The sequence below is a fragment of the Balaenoptera physalus genome (genome assembly GCF_965194825.1).
Source record: "Balaenoptera physalus genome assembly, chromosome: 14".
Classification (NCBI taxonomy): domain Eukaryota; kingdom Metazoa; phylum Chordata; class Mammalia; order Artiodactyla; family Balaenopteridae; genus Balaenoptera; species Balaenoptera physalus.
Window position 1 is genome coordinate 32,016,125 of NC_138893.1, and position 18,521 is coordinate 32,034,645.

Below are 18,521 nucleotides of genomic sequence, written 5' to 3' on the forward strand. Positions count from 1 at the left end.
TCTCAGTTTTCTCCTCTGATAATGAGAGTGTTAGATTACATCATTTACTGCCAACCCTGACACCCTAACTGAGCCCAGGGGGGACGAATTTCCCTCAACCCCACCAAGAATGTCCTGGAATGTTGTCTGCTGTTTTGGCGAGAAACGCTGGCTTTCCCCTCCCCACCCCCTCACCCCCAGATGAAAGCTTTTCTACCTTTTGGAGTGTTAAAATATTCTTTTAAACATAAAATGATTTTTAAAGATTGTTCACTTGGCACTGCTAGGTTGGTGGCATCAGATTTTTTGGAGCTGGGCCTGGTGCGTGAAATCCCAGAGTCTGGGTGCTCCTGAGGGCCCCCCAGGTGCCACGTGCCCTGTCCAGGTCGCTCTCACCTTGCAGCCAGCCAGGTAGAAGTTCTTGATGGTGCCCGGCGTGAGTCCGTTCATCATCGTGGTCACACACCTGCAGAGAGACAACTGCTGTTCCTGGAGGCCCCCAGGCTGCTTTTAGGGAAGTGGGCAGCCCCAGAGGTTTTCCCTCAACTCTGTGCCGGCAGCAGAGACCTTTCAGGGAAGGGAAGGAAAGGAGCCTTATTTTAGGGATGTGGACATTTGGCTGGAGGACAAGACCGGCCAGGCTTGTTGCAAAAAGTCCTGGGCTGAGGGAGGTGAGGCCTAAGGTCAAATCCTTCTGAAAGAAACAACGTAGCCTTGGCACCAGGGAGAAGTATTACTGTTTAGAGATTAAGCACCTAAAGGTGCCTTACTGAGTTTTAATTTTAGCCAGGGTGACCATTTGCTTGCCCCCCTGCTGGAGGTATCTTCTTCCTGTACAGACCATTGCAGAGCTGTAGAGGGGCTTCCAGACCTGTTCCTCTCTGTACGAGAGTAGATTCAAAAAGCAAGTTTCTGATGAAAATCTCCGTCCTTTTCACGACTAGGCCTCATTTACTTGCTTCACTTACTCATCAAAGATCTATTTACTGAGCAGGTACTATGTGCCAGGCACCCTGCGAGGCCCTTGGGTTACAAAGAACAAAGCCAGTGGGCCCAACACACGTTAAATAAACATTTAGACGTGTAACCACATTATTACAGTTGTGTTAAGGGTTAAAAAATCAAAGAACAAGGTGCCATAGGAATGTGAAAAAGGGGGAATCTGACCTAGTGGGGGGATGATCAGAAAAGTGACATTTAAACCTTGAAGGAGGAGAACAAAGAACTGTTCAGACCAGAAATTGGGAGACCAGCATTCCAAGAAGAGGAAACAGGATGTGCAAAGGCCCTGAGGCAGGGACAGGGGCCGTACTTTGAAGGAACATCAAGGAGATGCGAGATGCAGTGCAGTGAGGGGGAGCAGGACTAGGAGATGAGCTGGGGTGGGCAGGGTGTGTGGTGGGGTGGATATGCTGGGTTAGAGTTTCAGTGACTCACCTGTCACAGCTGAGATTAGTCTCCAGCACAATTTTCTTAAGGCATGTTCATGTCATCAAACAGGGCACCAGAGAATAGCTACTGAGCTCTCATACAGAAGCAAAATCTTGAACTCATTATTACTCAATGGTTATCCTAAACTCAGTTGAGATACATGTTGCTCTTGGACAAAGGCTTAAAGGATATCTGGTAAGTCTTGCACATATTCTAAAATGTATTCTTCAATTAAGCCAGATCAGCAGAGAGCTGAGGAGCTCATTACCACCAACACCCACACCCCTGAAGAATAGCTTTTACTCTGTTGCATTTTGAAGTGAAGACTTTGCCAATATCAAGAAAGAACATTATTAAATTTATCATTGTATTTACTCTGTGGATATAGTTGAGGACATTGATCATCGCATCACTCAATGTCATCTGATGAAGACACCCAGGGTTTTATCTCCCAAGTCATTTTTTGGTTTCTTTGTTTTATCTAATGTCATTGATCAGGTTTCCCTTTTCATATTAGCTGCTCGGGAGCTCACAGTCAAAAGTTATAGAGTGTAGGTTTGGTTATGTAATTTTAGCTTCTCCAGCCTTGTTTTCCTTTCTCCTTTTTCTTTTCTTTTCTTTTTGAACAATTTGTGCCCTGTTATTTTATGTATTCTTTTAAGACACCAAAAACTTTTACTAGAACAAGGCAAGAAATAATGAATGAAAAACAATCTGGTCATGGTTAAGGCACTTTACGCCCCACCCTCCTTGGATCCTAGGATGGCCCCTTTACCACAGTGAGACTGATCATACCCATTATAAGGAATTGTCCTGAGTATTGGAAAAATCTGTGCTGGGTAAACACTAGACTCTGCTGTCATCTCTCAGGTATGCTGGCAGGTGAGATTGCTGAGTCCCGTCAATTCTACATCTTCACCGTCTCCTGGAAGACCTGCCCCCTCCCCTCCCTTCCCACTTCCCCTGCCTAGTTCAGACCCTCCTCTCTCTCACCCGGGCCTCTGCACAGGTCTCCCTGCCCACACCAGCCTCCCGCGTCCCCACCGCATCCTGAAGGTCTCAGCCAAAAACACAGAGGGGCTCTGGTCACTCTCCCCGCCCAAGCTTCAGGCTCTCCTCTGCTGGCAGAACCAGGTAGAACCTGCTCACATGGCCTTTAAGGTCTGCATGACCTGCATTCACCCTAACTTCCCCACCCACCTTTCCCTTCATCTTTCCACACCCCTCCCCAACTCCAGCCACATTGGGTCTTAGTGGCAAGCACGTTCCAGTTTCTATGCTCTCCTCTGCCTGAAGTCCTCTTCTCTCTCACCCTTTGACAACTGGCATCCTTTCAGGCTCAGCTCAAGTGCCACCTCCTCTTGGAAGTCTCCCTGATTGCTTCTCCTCACATGCTCCCTCTGCTTTGATTTCCAGAGGTACCTCCTTCTGCCTGGTACCTCTGCCTCCTCCCAACACTCCCCCCTTGAAACTAGAGACTGCCAGGAAGCAGCCCTCCCAGCATAAATCCATCCCCCGAGTGTCTCCTCTGTGCCAGCCTCTGTGGCTGTTTCTGGAAATACCTGCCATGTACAGACAAAACTCCTCTCCTCCTGGGGCTCCTGGCCTCACTGTGAGCCGAGCTCACCAATCAGCAAGGGAGAAACCAGGTGTGAAAGGGCCTGTGTGCGAGGTTCAGGTCCCACACCTCACCAGGCACAGTGTTCTTTAGGAGCGGGTTTTTGCCAGTAGAGATGCACGGGCAGAATTAGCTGGGTTTGAAGTTGGGATACAGAAATCAGTGCTCCAGGAGGCTGACACCTTCACCTGTGCTCCCCTTCTCACTGGCAGACTCACTGGCTGGGCTTCCCAGACTGGAGGACACAAAGCAAGCGCTGGGGCCACCCGGGCCACTTGCTTCTGGGCTCAGGGAGGGTGGGAATTTTCACTTGCAGAAGGTCTAAGGGCACCAGGCAGTTGCCCACAGATGGAGTTCAGGCCTGCATGGAAGGAAATGCCCTTTCAGCCCTGTGAGCCTGGAGGGACCCGTGACCCTTAGGGAGGTTGTGTGTGTGTGTGTGTGTGTGTGCGTGTGCGTGCAGGCAACAACCAACAACCATGATCCCAGTTGTGCCAAAGCAGACATTGATGCATGAGTCTAACAAACAGCCCCCTGTGTAACCCGCACGCACACACTTCATCCCCTAGAGATGGGTGGCCTCACGTGTGCGTGATTCAGACTCAAGCAGCCATCTGGGTGATTTTGCACTGGCTGGGGGTTCAGCCAAGATGACCTTTGGGATCCCATCCAGCACCTGGATTTGTGATGCTATCAGAGTGACCCGGGGCACTTCTGTTCACGCACGAATGCACGCATGCACACACACACACACACACACACTGAGGCTTGCGCTGCCACACCCCTGCCAACTGTACCAGCCTCTCAAAGGCAGGCGAGACCCAGCCCAGCTGTGTGCCAGACCCGCCTGGCTCCGGCCTCGGATTCCAGCCCCACCACAATTATCTGTAGAATCTCGGGCAGGGCCCATCAGCCCCAGGCGAGCCTAGGTTTGTTCGTCAGTGGAATGATAGGCTTGGCTCAGTATCCAGAGCCCTCCCTGCTCCGGCATTCAAGACAAGGCATGTGAAGGAGGAAGGAAATGAAGCGTCTGCCATTCTTGGTTCCACCCCAGATGAGCCAGGGCTACGGTTCCGGAAGGAAGATGGGGCTTTGAATCTGGGCCTCCCGTAGGGCAGCTGAGGCTCACAGACAGAAGGTGGCCAGATGCCCCACTCCAAGAGGGAAGCTGGCCTTCCAGGTTTGGGGCCAGAGATATCTTCCCGCACGGCACCGGGAAATAGCCGCTCAGAAACGCCTGCGTGCAGAAGCTGTGATTTAGTAGTGATTATCAGTCACAAGGTTATGCGGAGCTGAAGTCATGTGACACACAATGGAAGGGGAGTGGGGATTCTCAGGAAAACCCAGACTTTCCCCCATCACCTGCAGGGTCAAGGCCAGACTCCTTGGTTCTCCCTGAGACTCTACACGACCTGTCCCTGCCTGTGACGGCGGGCCTCCCATCTCTCACAGCCAGCCCCCCCAACCCCATAGTCTGGCCAGGCCGACACACTGGAGTGCCTTTTCAAGACTGGTCCCCCCTGCGTGTCTTCTGTGGCCACGTCCAGGCCTCTGAAAGCCTGCGTCCCTGGGTTCACGGGGCATCTGCATCCCCAACGAGGCTTCGAGATGTTCCAGATCGAGGATCTGGCCCAAGTCATTTCAGGTGCCCCCAGGAATGAGGCACCAACCCCAAAAAAATCTCTGGGATTGAATGTGGCTGTATGGATTCTATAGAAAGTGAGTTGAAACCTGCAAGGTCCCTGGAAGAGATCCTGCCCCTGCCTTTTACAGAGCAGCTGATGTCCTCTCTGGGCTAAGATGGGATGTTCGTTCATTCATTTATTCATTCATTCATTCCCTCAAATGAAGAAACTGAGGCTTAGGGTGGTGAAACAAGCCAGGCAGAGCATCCCTGCCCTAAATCTCCTCTCTGTTGAATTGCATCAGGAATTAGGAACTCGGAAGAGTGAAAGATACCACCTCTGTGTTCAGGACGTGAGTGCAGTAAGCACACATCCCTGAAAAAGCCCAAGAGAAGGGACAAAATATTCTAGAAAAATTAATCCCATCAGTGCTTTTCCATTTGGTTCATTTACCTTCCATAAGCATTCATGGCCGACTCAAACTTGTGTTCTATGCAAAGTAACCCCAGATGTCCCAGCCCACGGAAGAGGGATGCTCCGTGAGATGGTTCAGGGGGGCCCCTTTGGGTCCCACCTGGGGCTGGCCCTGGCCGCGCCTGGCCACGGTTCCTTACCTTTGAAACAGGCTGCGGAACTGAAGAATGTGGGCTCCAGCCAGCACACCCAGCACGTCGTCCACGCTCACCTTTACCTCGCGCAGGTAGAGATTCTTCAGGGCCACGGCGAAGGCTGGGGAGGCAGCATCGAGGGCCAGCCGTCAGCATGGGGCTCTGCAGCCCCGCATCCCTCACGCACAGGTGCCCTCCCTGCTGGATGAGTGTCCCTGAGCTGGGAGTCAGGGATGCATTAGACAAAAGGCAACAGCTCTGACCTGGGCGCAGATGCTGCCTGGGCTCCCAGCCCCACAAAGGAGTTGAGGATGAAGCTAAAGAACATGGAGCTCCTGTGAAAGAATCTTCTGTGAGCCTGTCCTGAGTCTGTGCCTCAGGGGTTCCGTCCTAACCTGGGGTCTGTGACCTGTGCGGGGAGGTGGCCACCCCAAGGTGTGCACAATGCTGTGTGCATGAGGTGTGTTTTGTGTTCTCTGGAGATGACATCATTACAGCAGGTTTTCCTCAGAGTCTGGGGTCTTCAGAAAGGTTAAGGACTCCTGGGACGAGCCAGGATACATTTGCTAGTCCGTGGACCAGCTTATTCCGAGTTCCACCTGATCCCCAATAGCGCTGTAGTGCAGTCCCATGGGCTCTGAGGACAACTGGTGTGGATAATTATTATGCGGATAATTTCCTGACGGCACGTGATAGCACGGTGCGTTAACACCTGTTAATAGGTGTTTCTAGGCAGCCGGGAGGGGATGGGGAGGGGCTGAGCCCAAGGGAGCCCCCTGGGGGAGGTCTCTGCTGCCAGCAGCCAGCCAGGGAGGGGCCCTGGTGGGAAGGGGCGGGTCAGTGCTGCCTACGGACAAGGGTGGGCCTGAGAGCTTCCCTGGGCATCTGAGCCCAGAAAAGCAGTGACATCTTCCCTGGGTCTGTCTGGGTAGCCTGCCTCTTCCTCCCTCCTCTGCATTCCTCTCTCCTCTTTACAAGGACGAGGACCTCTCTTTAGCAGAATGCCCCCTTCTTTCATTTCCCTACATTGTGCCAGCCTCCTTCCCCTCCGCCCTGCGCTGCTCAGCTATTTTTAATAAGGAGGCACTGAACACCGTGTGCCTCCAGTTTGGGGTGTTTTGTTTGTTTTTCAAATCTGAGAGGCAGTTTGTTCAACGACACTCTCAGAATACAAGGACAGGTGCACATTACCAGCTTCGGTGACCAGAGGGTCATTGATCTTCAAGGAAATGATCATCTTCTTTACGGGGCGTTGTTCTTTCATCTTCCCGGGCAGCTGAGCTAGCGAAGGGAACGGGACGAGGGCACACGGGTGTGACAGCCACAGTGACCTGCGCAGGTACAGCGTGAGGCCCCACAACCACTCGCGCAGCCTCGATCTTGGCGTGGATCACGCTGTATCTTGTTCATTTCTGTTTGCTTGTTGGTTTAGTGGATGCATTGTTGAAATGATTGTTTATTTTGAAATAGTTGAGACTCACAAGAAGTTCCAAAAATAGTACAGAGAGTTCCCGTGTCCCCCTGGGCCAGCTTCCCCGATGATTTGACACAGCCACTGTGACCGTCGCGACCAGTACACTGATGCTCACACTGACACAGAGCCCCCTCCCCCTCTCTCTCCCTCCCTCCCTCCCTCCTTCCTCTCATTAGGCTGTGAGCGGCGAGAGGGCCAGGAGTGGGCCTCCATCATCCCTGCGCCCCGAGCACCTAGCTCAGGCCTGGCACCGGGCAGGAGCGCAAGGACCATCAGTGGAAGGATGAGTGCGGGACCCAGGCGTCCTCCCAGCGGCTCCTGAGACTTTGCCCCACGGAGCTCCAGACAAAGGACCCCCGCCACACAGGGCTTCCATGAGGAAGGGAAGGGGCAGCCCGTATCACCGCCAGCCTCCATCCACGATCCACTCAGAGTTACTCTGAAATGTGAGTTACGACACATGGTGCCCTCAGGTCTCCAGCGGCGTCCCACGCCTTTGGCACGAAGCCAGAGCCCCTCCAGCGGCCCCAAGACCCTCCCACTAGTCTCCAGTTCACCAGGTCCCAAACCTGCCTCTTCGTGGTTTGTTGCCCAGGAGATTTGTGGAGCTCCCTCTCTTCCCCATCAGGGGCCCGCCTGACCCTCTGCTTTGGAAGGGAGCTCCACACCACCACCTCCCCCCAGACTGGCTTTATGTTCCCTCCTGGACCAACCACCTGCCAATACACCGAGTATCTGTTGGTTTACGATCGGCCGGGCAGGCACACTGGACGGTGAACCTGCCACCCCACCCCAGGCCCCGCACAGTCTGGCACACCCTGGTGCTCAGTAAGTATTGGCCCAATCGATGGAAGAATGGATTCCATGGCCAGTGAGCTCAGGGTGCCAGGTCACGCAAGTGACATGAGTCAGGAGCCCAAAGTATGTCACAATTTGCAGCTACAAAGAATGCAGAAAAAAGAGAACAAAGGGTCCACTTCCCTCAGGCAAACAAGGCCATCGAGGCTTCCCTCACCACATTCTCGGCACCTGGCTCTGTTCAGGCTCTCATTCGGCCAGTGTTTATTGAGCACCTACTAAGTGCCAGGCCCTGTTCCTGGCTCTGGCTCACTTTGCTCCCCTGGATCTCTGCAGCCTCCCCTCTGCCCCGCTCCACTCTGTCAGCCACCCCCACTGGGCGCAGTAAACAAGAGGATGCTGGCAAGTGCCTGACACGTAGCGGGTGTTCAGGAGGCGTCGTTAGCATCACTATGTATCACACGATTTCTCATGCTTTATCGCCACTTCAGGCGGGCTCGTCTGTCCCCCACCCCCCGACATCAAGTTCCTAGCACAATGCCTGGCACAAGTTAAGTACTGAACATCTCTTGAAGGGAGGAAGGAATATTATCAGCTAGGTCAGAGTACGTGGAAGACAGTTTCTGTAAGTAAAACTTCACAATCTGATAGGAAAGTGCTAATTTGATCATACGCTTCTGAGGTGCCCCCAAACCAGAGTGGTTTGTTTTTAGTAAAAGAGGGTCGTTTGCTTTTGGATCCTCCTAGAGAATAAACACATGCTGCTATGGTACAGCCGATCCTGGACTCTGGGTGGAATGAACATGAACGTGAGTGGCTGGGACAGCCCCGTGTGGCCAGCACAGGGTCGCTCCAGGGGAGCTGTGTGTCCTCAGCAGCCACCACTCCAGGGCTTGGTCAGAAACTTCCTCTGCTGCTAACCCCAGGAGAATGATGCTTATGTTCTCAGGAACAGAAAAGCAATAACTGTGAGATGCGTAGAGAAACCATCATCGAAGGCACATGAAGGGCTGGGACTGTACCCACTGAAAGCCTTGGAGACACGAGTCCCAGGGTCTGACGCAGTTGGTGGTGCCTGCAGGGGAGACCCCGGGAAGCTGTGACAGCCCAGGCACTGAGGTTTCATCCCTGCACGTGACCTGATGTCCCCCAGCCGGGCCCAGCCTCTAGCAGGGGGCTTGGATTAGAGCAGCTGTTTTAGTAGGGCCAAATCTAAGTGGGACCATTCTAGACTTACTAAAAACATGACAACTCCATTTTTCCCTTCCATATTCTCTTGATTTTCATTGTACTCAGTGTCTGGACCCCAGTGGCCTTTCACTGGTTGCCCAGGAAGAGCTGTGATCTGGGCACAGGGACCATGGGAGAAAGAGCTCAGTCCCACGACTGAAGACACTGGGACAAAGGCTCAGGAAGATCATAAGTGTGAAGCCTGTTACAGTTCTGTGGGGATGCCACAGCCTGCTCTTGGCTCCCAGCTCGGCCGGGAAAGGCTGAGTCAGAGGCTCTGTGGCCGGGAAGATGCCGGCAGACAGCCAGGCTCTCTCTTCCGACCGGGGGCTCCGGCAGCCCGTCTGGCTCCAGAGTATCAGAGCTTTACTGCCACGTCCTGGAAATGCAATCCCATCCTGACTGGCATGCCGGCTGCTTGGGAGACCTTGAATTTTCCATGGCACCTGCTTATGAGTTGTCTGGAGACAATGCCAATCTATATGACCTGAGAAGAAGTTGGCAAGGCTGCAGGAGAGGAACTTATGGGACAGATAAGGGGCAGCTGGGGATTATTAGGATCCAAAAAAGAGAAAAAGAGAGAAAGATGTGACCTGAATACTTTTGGGTATGAGGTGGCGTTAAGAAAAGAGAAAGAAAAACTGAAATTGATGTACACTTGTAAACCTCCCACCAGCAGACTTAGAGCCAAACAAGCCACAGATGTCAGAACTATGCCTTCTTTCTAGAAAGCCCATCAGAAGACTCAACACAACCCACTTTCTCTTCTCAAAGAAGTAGGGAGGGCCTCCATCATAGCTGGTGGACAAGAATGGGTTATTATGAGAACAGAACTGACATTTACTGACTACTCACTATGTGCCAGGCGTTGTTCTAGAACTTCACACCTGTTACCTCCTCCACAATGAAACACAATAAGAACCATTATCCCATTTTATAGCCGAGGAGACTGAGGTTAATCCTGTAATGAGATCACACCATGAGCCTTGCTCTTAACTGCCAGAGTGACCGTGGTCCCCAAACAGATAACCAAATGCCAAGCTGGGGTCTCTCTAACCAGAGAGCCCTTGAGGGTCCTGCTCTGGGTGAGAACGTACCTGGCAGAAGCTTCTCCAGCTCCTTCTCAGGGTTTGCGTTGCCCCGGGCCAGGGCCATCATGTAAAGCTTGGTCAAGGTCCCGGACTGAAAAAGCTGGGGCTGATGGAGTTCCCATCTGAAGCCAAGGCATTCGAGAATCACACCTGAGGAGAGGAAAGGATGCTGAGCAAACAGTTTAACGACACCCCGACCTGAAGATGCTTTCACTCTTTCTCCCACGTACTCCCCGTCCATCCCGTTATCGAGCAAACGAGTGGGCAGGCGGCTTCGCTAGGCCTTTCAGGAACAAAGTGCCAGCCACAGGGAGCTTCCTGGCTCCCAAGCGGATACGACTGGCACAAGGTAACTTAGAGAGCGGTAAACGTCCACCAGAGCTGCCGACCAACAGAGGCACGCAAGCTGCCCTCCAACTTGAGGACTGGAAAAAGCTTCGTGGGGCAGGGACGCTGGCTGTGACACTCTTGGAGGGGGCCTCACCTTGCCTCCCCCATTGCAGTGTTTCCCAGCCTCGGCACTGTTCGTATTTGGAGCCAGATAATTCTCTGTGGAGGGGTCTGTCCTGTGCTGTAGGATGTTTAGCAGCATACCTGGCCTCTGCCCACTGGATGCCAGTATCACCCGCCCCACCCAGGAGTTGTGACAGCCCAAAATGTCTCCAGACATTGCCAAATGTCCTCTGGGGGGCAAAACTGCTACCTGGTCCCCTGTTGAAAATACTGGGCTGTTAGTGTCTAATTATTGCCCACCTGAATGGCTTAGAAAAAACCCCATCACCAGGGAGCAGAGATCTCATCAGCATTACTTTTCTCGAGGGAATGGAGATCATCAGAAAGCCCAGCTCACAGGCATGAAACGGGATTACAGTGTGAGGAGGGTTCCTTGCAAACTGTAAAGGGCTTTATGCTGGGGAGTCTCACCCGGGGTGGCGTAGATGGTAAGAAAAAAAGAAGAGACTTGAATAGGAAGGTAGATGGAGGATCCAAGGATGCCTGGCCAGGTGAGACATGGGAGGCTATGGGCAAGGGGGGCTCTGCAGGCTGGACCCCTGAATTAGCACAGAGCTGGGGGGAAGGGAGCCATGCTCGGGGTGATTCCCCCCAAACCCTAAATCCCAGCGCCGGACAGGACCTTGAGCTTCACTAACCCCATCTACGTATTTCTTGGCTTTGCTATTATTTTGACTGCATGACTTTGGGTACCTGTTTCCTCTCCTGTTATTATTATTGTTATTCACCAACTTTATGATATCGTTTGATGCTGGGAGTTGAGAACCTGGGTTTTCATCTCAAATCTCCGGTCACCTCAGGTGACAGTCTGGCTATGCCTGATGAAAAGGAATCTTGCCCCATAATGGTGATTTTAGGCAAGGGCAGAATTGTGGATAAAGTGTGTCCCCCGCGCCCCCTTCCGCTTTCAGAAGGGCAATGCAGGGCAGACATCACAACCAATCTGGAACTCTTTCTCCTGAGCCCAGAGGCGGCCTCACACTACTTCTCACTCCCCGCTCCCACCATCAACCAGAGTTGACGGGCGAGAAGAAATCGATTAGCCTCTGCCGGGGAAGGAGGCTGGCTCTGACCTCAGACAGTCACACCGTGGGGTGGGGTTTATCCAAAAAAGCGCCATCAAGAAGCTGACCTGTCCAGGCTCGGTGAGCCTTTCCCAGATGGACAGACGCCGTCTGACTCCTCATCCTACCTCAGATAAGTCTTCTTGGACAAGTGCAGATGTGGACATCCAAGTCATGACTGATTAAAGCCCAGAGGGACACAGAACAGCTGCCCCGGGCTTGATGGGCTTCTGCTTAGTCTTCCAATCCAAAGCCTATTTATTAACCTCGGCAGGTCTGTATTTATCATGGCCATTAGCATATGAAAATGTGTTTGCCAAGCAGTTTCATTCATTGTGCATTTGGGAAATATTTACAGTCACCTATTACACGTGGGACATTGTGCAGTGGGCAGGAACAGAATTTACAGACTAGTGGCCAGGCCTCTGGTTTGGTTTCCTTCCATAAAGACCATAAGCTACCCCTGAGGTCAGCAACATTCTGACGAATCCATTGGTGACAAGAACTCACCTGCCTCCCCGCTTTGGATGGCCTTGTTCTTCAAATTCTCAGGGAAATTTTTCTGAATTTGTGAAATGCATAACCTCAAGAAAAAATACAAACAAAAAATCCAGGTGTTAATACTGACATTTTTCTTCATCTGCAACATGTATGATTCCAGTGTAAGCATCCCTAAAGCATAAATGAATCAGTCTTATCATATCTCTCCCTTTGGGACAGTTTCCTCAGGTCACTATGTGTCTGCCAATATGACAAACTGTAAGCTCTGTCTGATGACCGGCTCAAAACATTAATTCCGGTTTTCAGTTTGCGGGTAGATCTTACCAAGGAGGTATTTGAGGCTACATCTGGCTGCCTAAATGACACCTCTTTGGGTGAGTGTCTAAAACAGTGCCTAGCATATAGTAGGTGCTCAATAAATAACTGCTGGAGAAAGGGAGAGAGAGTCCTGGCATGTCTGGAAAGTTAACTCAGCAAAACTTCTGGTTAGGGTCATGCATGCCCCAGTCTCAGTGTGCCCACAATCTAAACACAGAATCTACTCTGAGGGAGTTCCCTGGTGGTCTAGTGGCTAGGAGTCTGGGCTTTCACTGCCGTGGCCCTGGGTTCAATCCCTGGTCAGGGAACTGAGATCCTGCAAGCCCTGCAGTGTGGCCAAAAAAAAAAAAAAGAATCTACCTTGAACTGAGCCCCAATCCTCTGCCAGGAAATGGCATCACCAGCCTCCAGTTGCCCAGGCCAGCATCCTGAATGTTGTCTCACCTGATCTCTTGCCCAGATCTAATGAAATGCCTTTTGAATTCATCCATCTCTCCTTGGGTGAATCCTTGCCCTTATTGCTATGATCTTCATCCAAGCCACCATTTTCTGCCCCCAGTCACTGCCAGTCTCCGGGCCTCCATGTGGTCCCCTCTGATGCACACCCCACAATGCAGCCTGAGGAGCCACCTGAAATGCAAATCTGGTCTTGCCTCTCTCCTGCGGAGAATCCTTCCTTGTCTCCCCATTGCTCCCGGGGGAAAGCCAACCTCCTTCACATGGCTAGCAGGCTTCTGCCTGTCTCTGCAATCTCATCCCTTTACACTCCCTGCTCCAGCCCTTTTCAACAGCCTGAACCCATCACCTCTTGCTTCCAGTCTCTTGGACACACAGCTCCCTCACCTTTTCACTGGATGAGCTCCTACTCATCCTTCCAGATAAGCTTAGTTGTTGTTTCCTCTGGGGAGGCTGGGCTGGCGGCCCTCCCCAGCCCGCCCTCGGATTACCCATTAGAACTCCTTCCACAGGGTCTTCTGGTCACCTGCTTCCTCACGTGCCCTCTGCGCCAGGCTCTGCATCCCACAGAGTCGGCGTTTATTTACCCCGGCAGCCCTAGCACAGCCATCATGCAAGTGCTCGATAAATATCAATGCTTGGATGATGACAAAGATAAGACGCTTTTCCATAAACACTATATTCATCCTGCTAAGTAAGGAAATGAAACAAAACTGGAGTCACGTATTCACAGCTTGAAGACAGTCATCCCAAGAAAGCCAACCAGCCAAGGGGCACTTGACCACACCAGCCACTGTCACATTTGCCATGCTGTTTCCAGTGATGCCAGAAATCCTCATGGGCCAGGGTGTATGCAGGAGGGCTTGGGTCGGAGAGCCTGTGTCCAGAATAATATTGACCACATGCTGCCCTTTCCAAGCAGAGATGGTGATTACAAGTGACTCAGCCTCAGGAAGGTGGTTGGCGCTTGAGTTGTTTATCCCACAGGAGCAGTGGGCCTGACCCAAGCCAGACTCAATCCCCCTGGTGGCTTGGGTCACACATCTGGGAAGAGCTGGCTAAGGTCAGGAGTTCAGACTGTGACCTCAAAATGGAACGACAGACTTTGTCCTGTCGGGGCAATAGCCATGACCTCAACTACCCTCACAAACCTCACTGTCATCGGTTGAGCCAGGGGATGCCGGGCAACGAAAAGTAACCACATTGCCTCCTCCTGGTGTATTGGCTGCTTGCCAAGATATACCATGTATCCTGTGGACTCTGTAGCTCCCAAAGCTGAGGCTCATTTCAGGACCATCGGAAAAGCTAATGGAACACATGGTATCTGTGAGTTGTCCTCTTCACCCTGTGGGACCAAGTGGCCTGGGATAAAGTGGGGATGCTGGGAACATGCCGTTAGTCTGGGGCTCACTACCTTGACGGGGAAACAGAGGGTAAAAGGGAAAGTCTACAAGTTTCTCATGGACATATGGACTTCCTGCGCCAGACCATCCAAAGGGCTTTTGACTTGATACCTTCAACATGCAAAACTCCAATTTGGTTTACCGGGAAGAGTCACGCAGACCTTGGGCCTGCCTCTGGGTCTTGGTGCTTTCCTCTGTAGGAGGGAAATGAGGACCACGTGGCAGTCACTGGGGGAGTAAAGGAGCTAGTGCTCGGGACGCCTGGCACTGAGCAGGCACTCTGGTCTCCTATCAGCTCTACACCCTGGATCATGGGTCTCTGGTCCCAGCTCTCCTGAAACTGCTCTCTGATAAAAGTCTAGGGGTCCCTTCTTTGCATCCTTGCCTCTTAGCATGACCTCCTTCCAACCTCAGAGTGGACTTGGCATTGCAGTCAGAATGGGAAAAAACATGAGGCAGGGTCACCTTTTCCTAGTGCCCAAGCCCCCTAGATCAGCGGTCCCCAGCCTTTTTGGCACCAGGGGCCGGTTTCGTGGAAGACAATTTTTCCATGGACCAGGGCTGGGGGGATGGTTTCAGGATGATCCAAGTGCATTAAATTTATTGTGCACTTTATTTCTATTATTATTACATTGTAATATATAATGAAATAATTATACAATCCACCATAATGCAGAATCAGTGGGAGCCCTGAGCTTGTTTTCCTGCAACTAGATGGTCCCACCTGGGGGTGATGGGAGACAGTGACACCTGAAGTGTGTTGCTTATGTCCAGTCTACTCCGTAAGATGCAGCTTGTCACTTGCCACTCACTGATAGGGTTTTGATGTGTCTGCAAGCCATTGATTTATGATGGTCTCTGTGCAGTCAAACCTCTCTGCTAATGATAATCTGTATCTGCAGCTGCTCCCCAGCGCTAGCGTCACTGCCTCAGCTCCACCTCAGATCATCAGGCATTAGATTCTCATAAGGAGCGTGCAACCTAGATCCCTCGCACACGCAGTTCACAGTAGGGTTCACGCTCCTATGAGAATCTAATGCCGCCGCTGATCTGATGGGAGGCGGAGCTCAGGCCGTAATGCGAGTGATGGGGAGCGGCTGTAATTACAGATGAAGCTTTGCTCGCTCACCCGCAGCTCACCTCCTTCTGTGCAGCCCGGTTCCTAACAGGCCATGGACCGGTGGCCTGGGGGGTGGGGACCTCTGCCCTAGAGCCTCCTTCCTCAGCCACATTCCTCCATCCTGGATCTTTGGGTTCATATGTTAGCTGTGTCCACACGTACCAGAGAACTCCAGGGACACTGAATGACACATGTTAATTGGGTGTTTATTTGCCAGATACTGTTCTAAGCTCTCAATGAATTATGTCATATAATTCTCATGGCAACTCTGTAAGACAGCATCCCCAATTTACAGATAAAGAAACTAAGGCACGAAAAGGTTAGGTTGTTTGCAAGGAGGTTAGCATTTCCTCATCACTCAGGCCCCTTCTCCCCGTACTCCACACCCCAGTCCCAGTGGAAAGAAGCACGGCGAAGACCAGGAACCTGAGGTTCCTGTATAGCATCTCTGAGTTATGGAGCCAAAAGCTCACTGAGTCATGGAAACACACAGACACAACCAGAAGTACTGGCCAGCTGGGCAGAACCTGGGGCACTGACGTATGAGAAGCACAATTACATATCTGAAATAAATGGGAAGCTCAGAGCTAGTTAACTCAGCTTTCCACGGCCAGTGACGCTTTACAGAACTAGTAAAATATAGATGGGTCCAGCTCCCATCAAAGTCAACAGCGCTCCCAAGTGGAAGAAGCAACAATAACAGCGTCAACGGCAGGAACAGGCTTACTGGTTGAGCAGCCAGAGAGCTATGGGGAAGGTGCCCGTGTGTGTGTCGCAGGTACAATTCCAGACACCCCACACCCCTACCATCGACCTTGTTAGCTGACAAGTCTGAAAGTACAGAAGGGTTACCAGGAATAAGCCCTTTATTTTATTACCTAAATTAAATAAAACTTTTGTTATGCCTTCCAAGTTTATGTTTCTCACAATCACATGGAATAAATCCCCATTGTGAAAATAAAGAAAATCAAATTCTGTGTTTATTAAAGAAAATCAGCTCCTCCCACACTGTAGTAGACTGCACCCATGGCCCCAATTACATACCCTTGTTCTGCAGGACTCCAAAGTTTCTCCCAACAGAGTTGGCGTGTATTTCCTGCCCCTTGACTTTGACTTTGGCCATGTGACTTGCCTTGATTGCCCTCTGCCCTCTGCCGTCACCAAGACAAGGACGTGCCCAGGCTAGCCCACTGTCTCAGGAAGAGGACGAGAGGTTTGTGGAGCAGCCAACCTGCCCAGATGAGCTGAGCCTGGGTCCGCTGACCGCTGGTACACGAGTGATCAGCCTGTCCTGAGTGCCTCCCTGCCCTCAGCCTGCCTCCCGACCCCCAGCTTCCCAGCATCACCAAGGAGAGAGGCAGATCTGCAAAGCTTCTCCTGGGAAGAGAGTGCCCAGACCAGTCCCTGCATCTGCTGTGTTTGAGGCAAGGTGTTTTGATTTGGAGAAAGTGCTAAGAGGCAGAGTGACATATGGAGTCATTGGCTGGCACAGCACAGGGCTGACACTCCCCCAAATGAAACCACCAGGATCAATAACTAAGACTGCTGCTTACGCTATAAAGATAATAGCTCTGTTTATTGAGCATCTACTATTTGCCAGGAACAGCACTGATCTTTTTTTAATGTACTGTCTGATTGAAGGTCATTCTTCAGGGGAGATGCTATTGTCACCATTTCACAGATGAGGAAACTGAGGCCCAGAGGGATTAAGCCACTGGCTGAAGGTCACAGAACTAGTAAATGGAGGAGAAGGAATTCCAACCCTGTCAAACAGACTACGTTTAATGGCCCAAAAGCCCAGCACCAATGGCCATCACCCCTCAGGCCACCACCCCCAGCCTAGCTCAGCGATTCTGCAAACCAAGTCCTGAAGACGTCTGCCCCTGCAGCCCAGCCTCCCTCCTCAGGCTTCTGGATCAGTTTGCCTATATCCCCAGGCCCAGCTCCTGCGCCTGCTTGCCCGGCCTGGCCCTGGTGCTAAGGAGCACAACGAACTCTAAGACTTCTTCAGGGCTCTAACCAAACAAAATATAAAATAAATTCAAAATTGTTTAAGGCTATGAGTAACCAATGCCAAAAACTGCAACTCACAGCAATCAATTTTTTCTAAGCTGGGGTCATCAGAGAATTTAGAGACCAAACCCAGATGGGTTTTGGTTTATTCACATGTGTGTGGTGTAGTCATCGGTGGGGTGGGAGGCAACCGAGCAGGGCTGGCCGGTGGGCCTGGGAAGGGAAGATGTGGCTCCTCGCTCAGCAAACGTGGAGCCAGGAGCTCTCCCGTGCCAGGTGCTGCCCAGGGCACAGCCCACACTCAGGTAGATGCTCAGGTAGGTCAGACGGAGTGCTCATAGGCAGATGTGCCAGTGCACGGAGGCAATAGCATTCAGGCAGATCCAAATGGCCAGGGAAGTGAAGTGTTCCTTCTGCAGTGGGATCCAGCTCTGTGTTCCCAGGAGAGGCAAATAAAATCTCATAACCCGAAGAAGGGATGCTCTAAGCCAGCGGCTCGGAACACTTTGCGGGTGAGCGGAAGCCTGCTTCTCCCCTTGCTGGGTGGACATGCGCGTTCGTGGGAGGCGTTCAAACTCTGAGCTGGACCGTCTCACTTTGTTTGTCAACAAATCAGTTGATAAACTTAGAATCCTGTTAGGGTCCAAAGTTCCCAGTACAAAGGAAAATCTAGAAAAAAAATTCTCAGTCTCTCTGGACTTTAATCACCACCCACAGACATTCTCAGAGGAAGCTGTCACCCTGGATCCTGTCCATCCCTAAGGGATGGTCCCAAAGGCAGCCTTCCTTGCAAATACCCAGGACAGCCCACCTGCCCAATCAGAGTTGCCCAACCATGGGGCACTTCCCAGAAGGGTGGCTCTCCCTGCCATGGGCCTTTGGTCTTCCTACCTGTCTGGGTTCTTCAGAACTTCATCAAAGTCTACGTTGACAGCCTTGCACATCTGGGAAAGCGCCAGCAGGTCCCCCACAAAAGGCTTTCTGGGGAAACGCCACCGGTTGGTTGAGCCAACGATCCGGCGTTCCAGCTGGGGTTTGTGCTGCTTGGGCAGCAAAGAAAGAACATCTTTTTTTAACCACTCATAAATACCAGGTTTTCCAAATTGTACAGCAGAAAGGAAATCAAGACAAATTTTTAAAGGCTGGTTAATTTTCAAAGATGGCCAATATTTCTCCAGAGCCTTCTTCTCAAGGCAAATATATTGTATTCAGGAGACTGAGGACTTCAAGCCACAAATTTGGAATTTAGCACCTGGGACAGGAGGTGCCAGAGGCGAAA

General features: G+C 51.7%; 1 protein-coding gene across 1 annotated transcript in view; it reads right to left on the reverse strand.

The window, feature by feature from the left end:
- Window positions 1-18,287, reverse strand: part of BTBD16 (BTB domain containing 16) — a 43,142-nt gene extending 24,855 nt beyond the window's left edge. The window contains exons 1-6 of the mRNA XM_082424791.1: window positions 18,134-18,287; window positions 11,942-12,015; window positions 9,861-10,004; window positions 6,453-6,542; window positions 5,268-5,382; window positions 376-445 (exon numbers count right to left, since the gene is read on the reverse strand). Coding sequence (XP_082280917.1) covers window positions 376-445; window positions 5,268-5,382; window positions 6,453-6,542; window positions 9,861-10,004; window positions 11,942-12,015; window positions 18,134-18,186 — 546 coding nt within the window. The 5' untranslated portion in view covers window positions 18,187-18,287. The remainder of the gene's footprint in view (window positions 1-375; window positions 446-5,267; window positions 5,383-6,452; window positions 6,543-9,860; window positions 10,005-11,941; window positions 12,016-18,133) is intronic.
- Window positions 18,288-18,521: the final 234 nt, after the last annotated feature.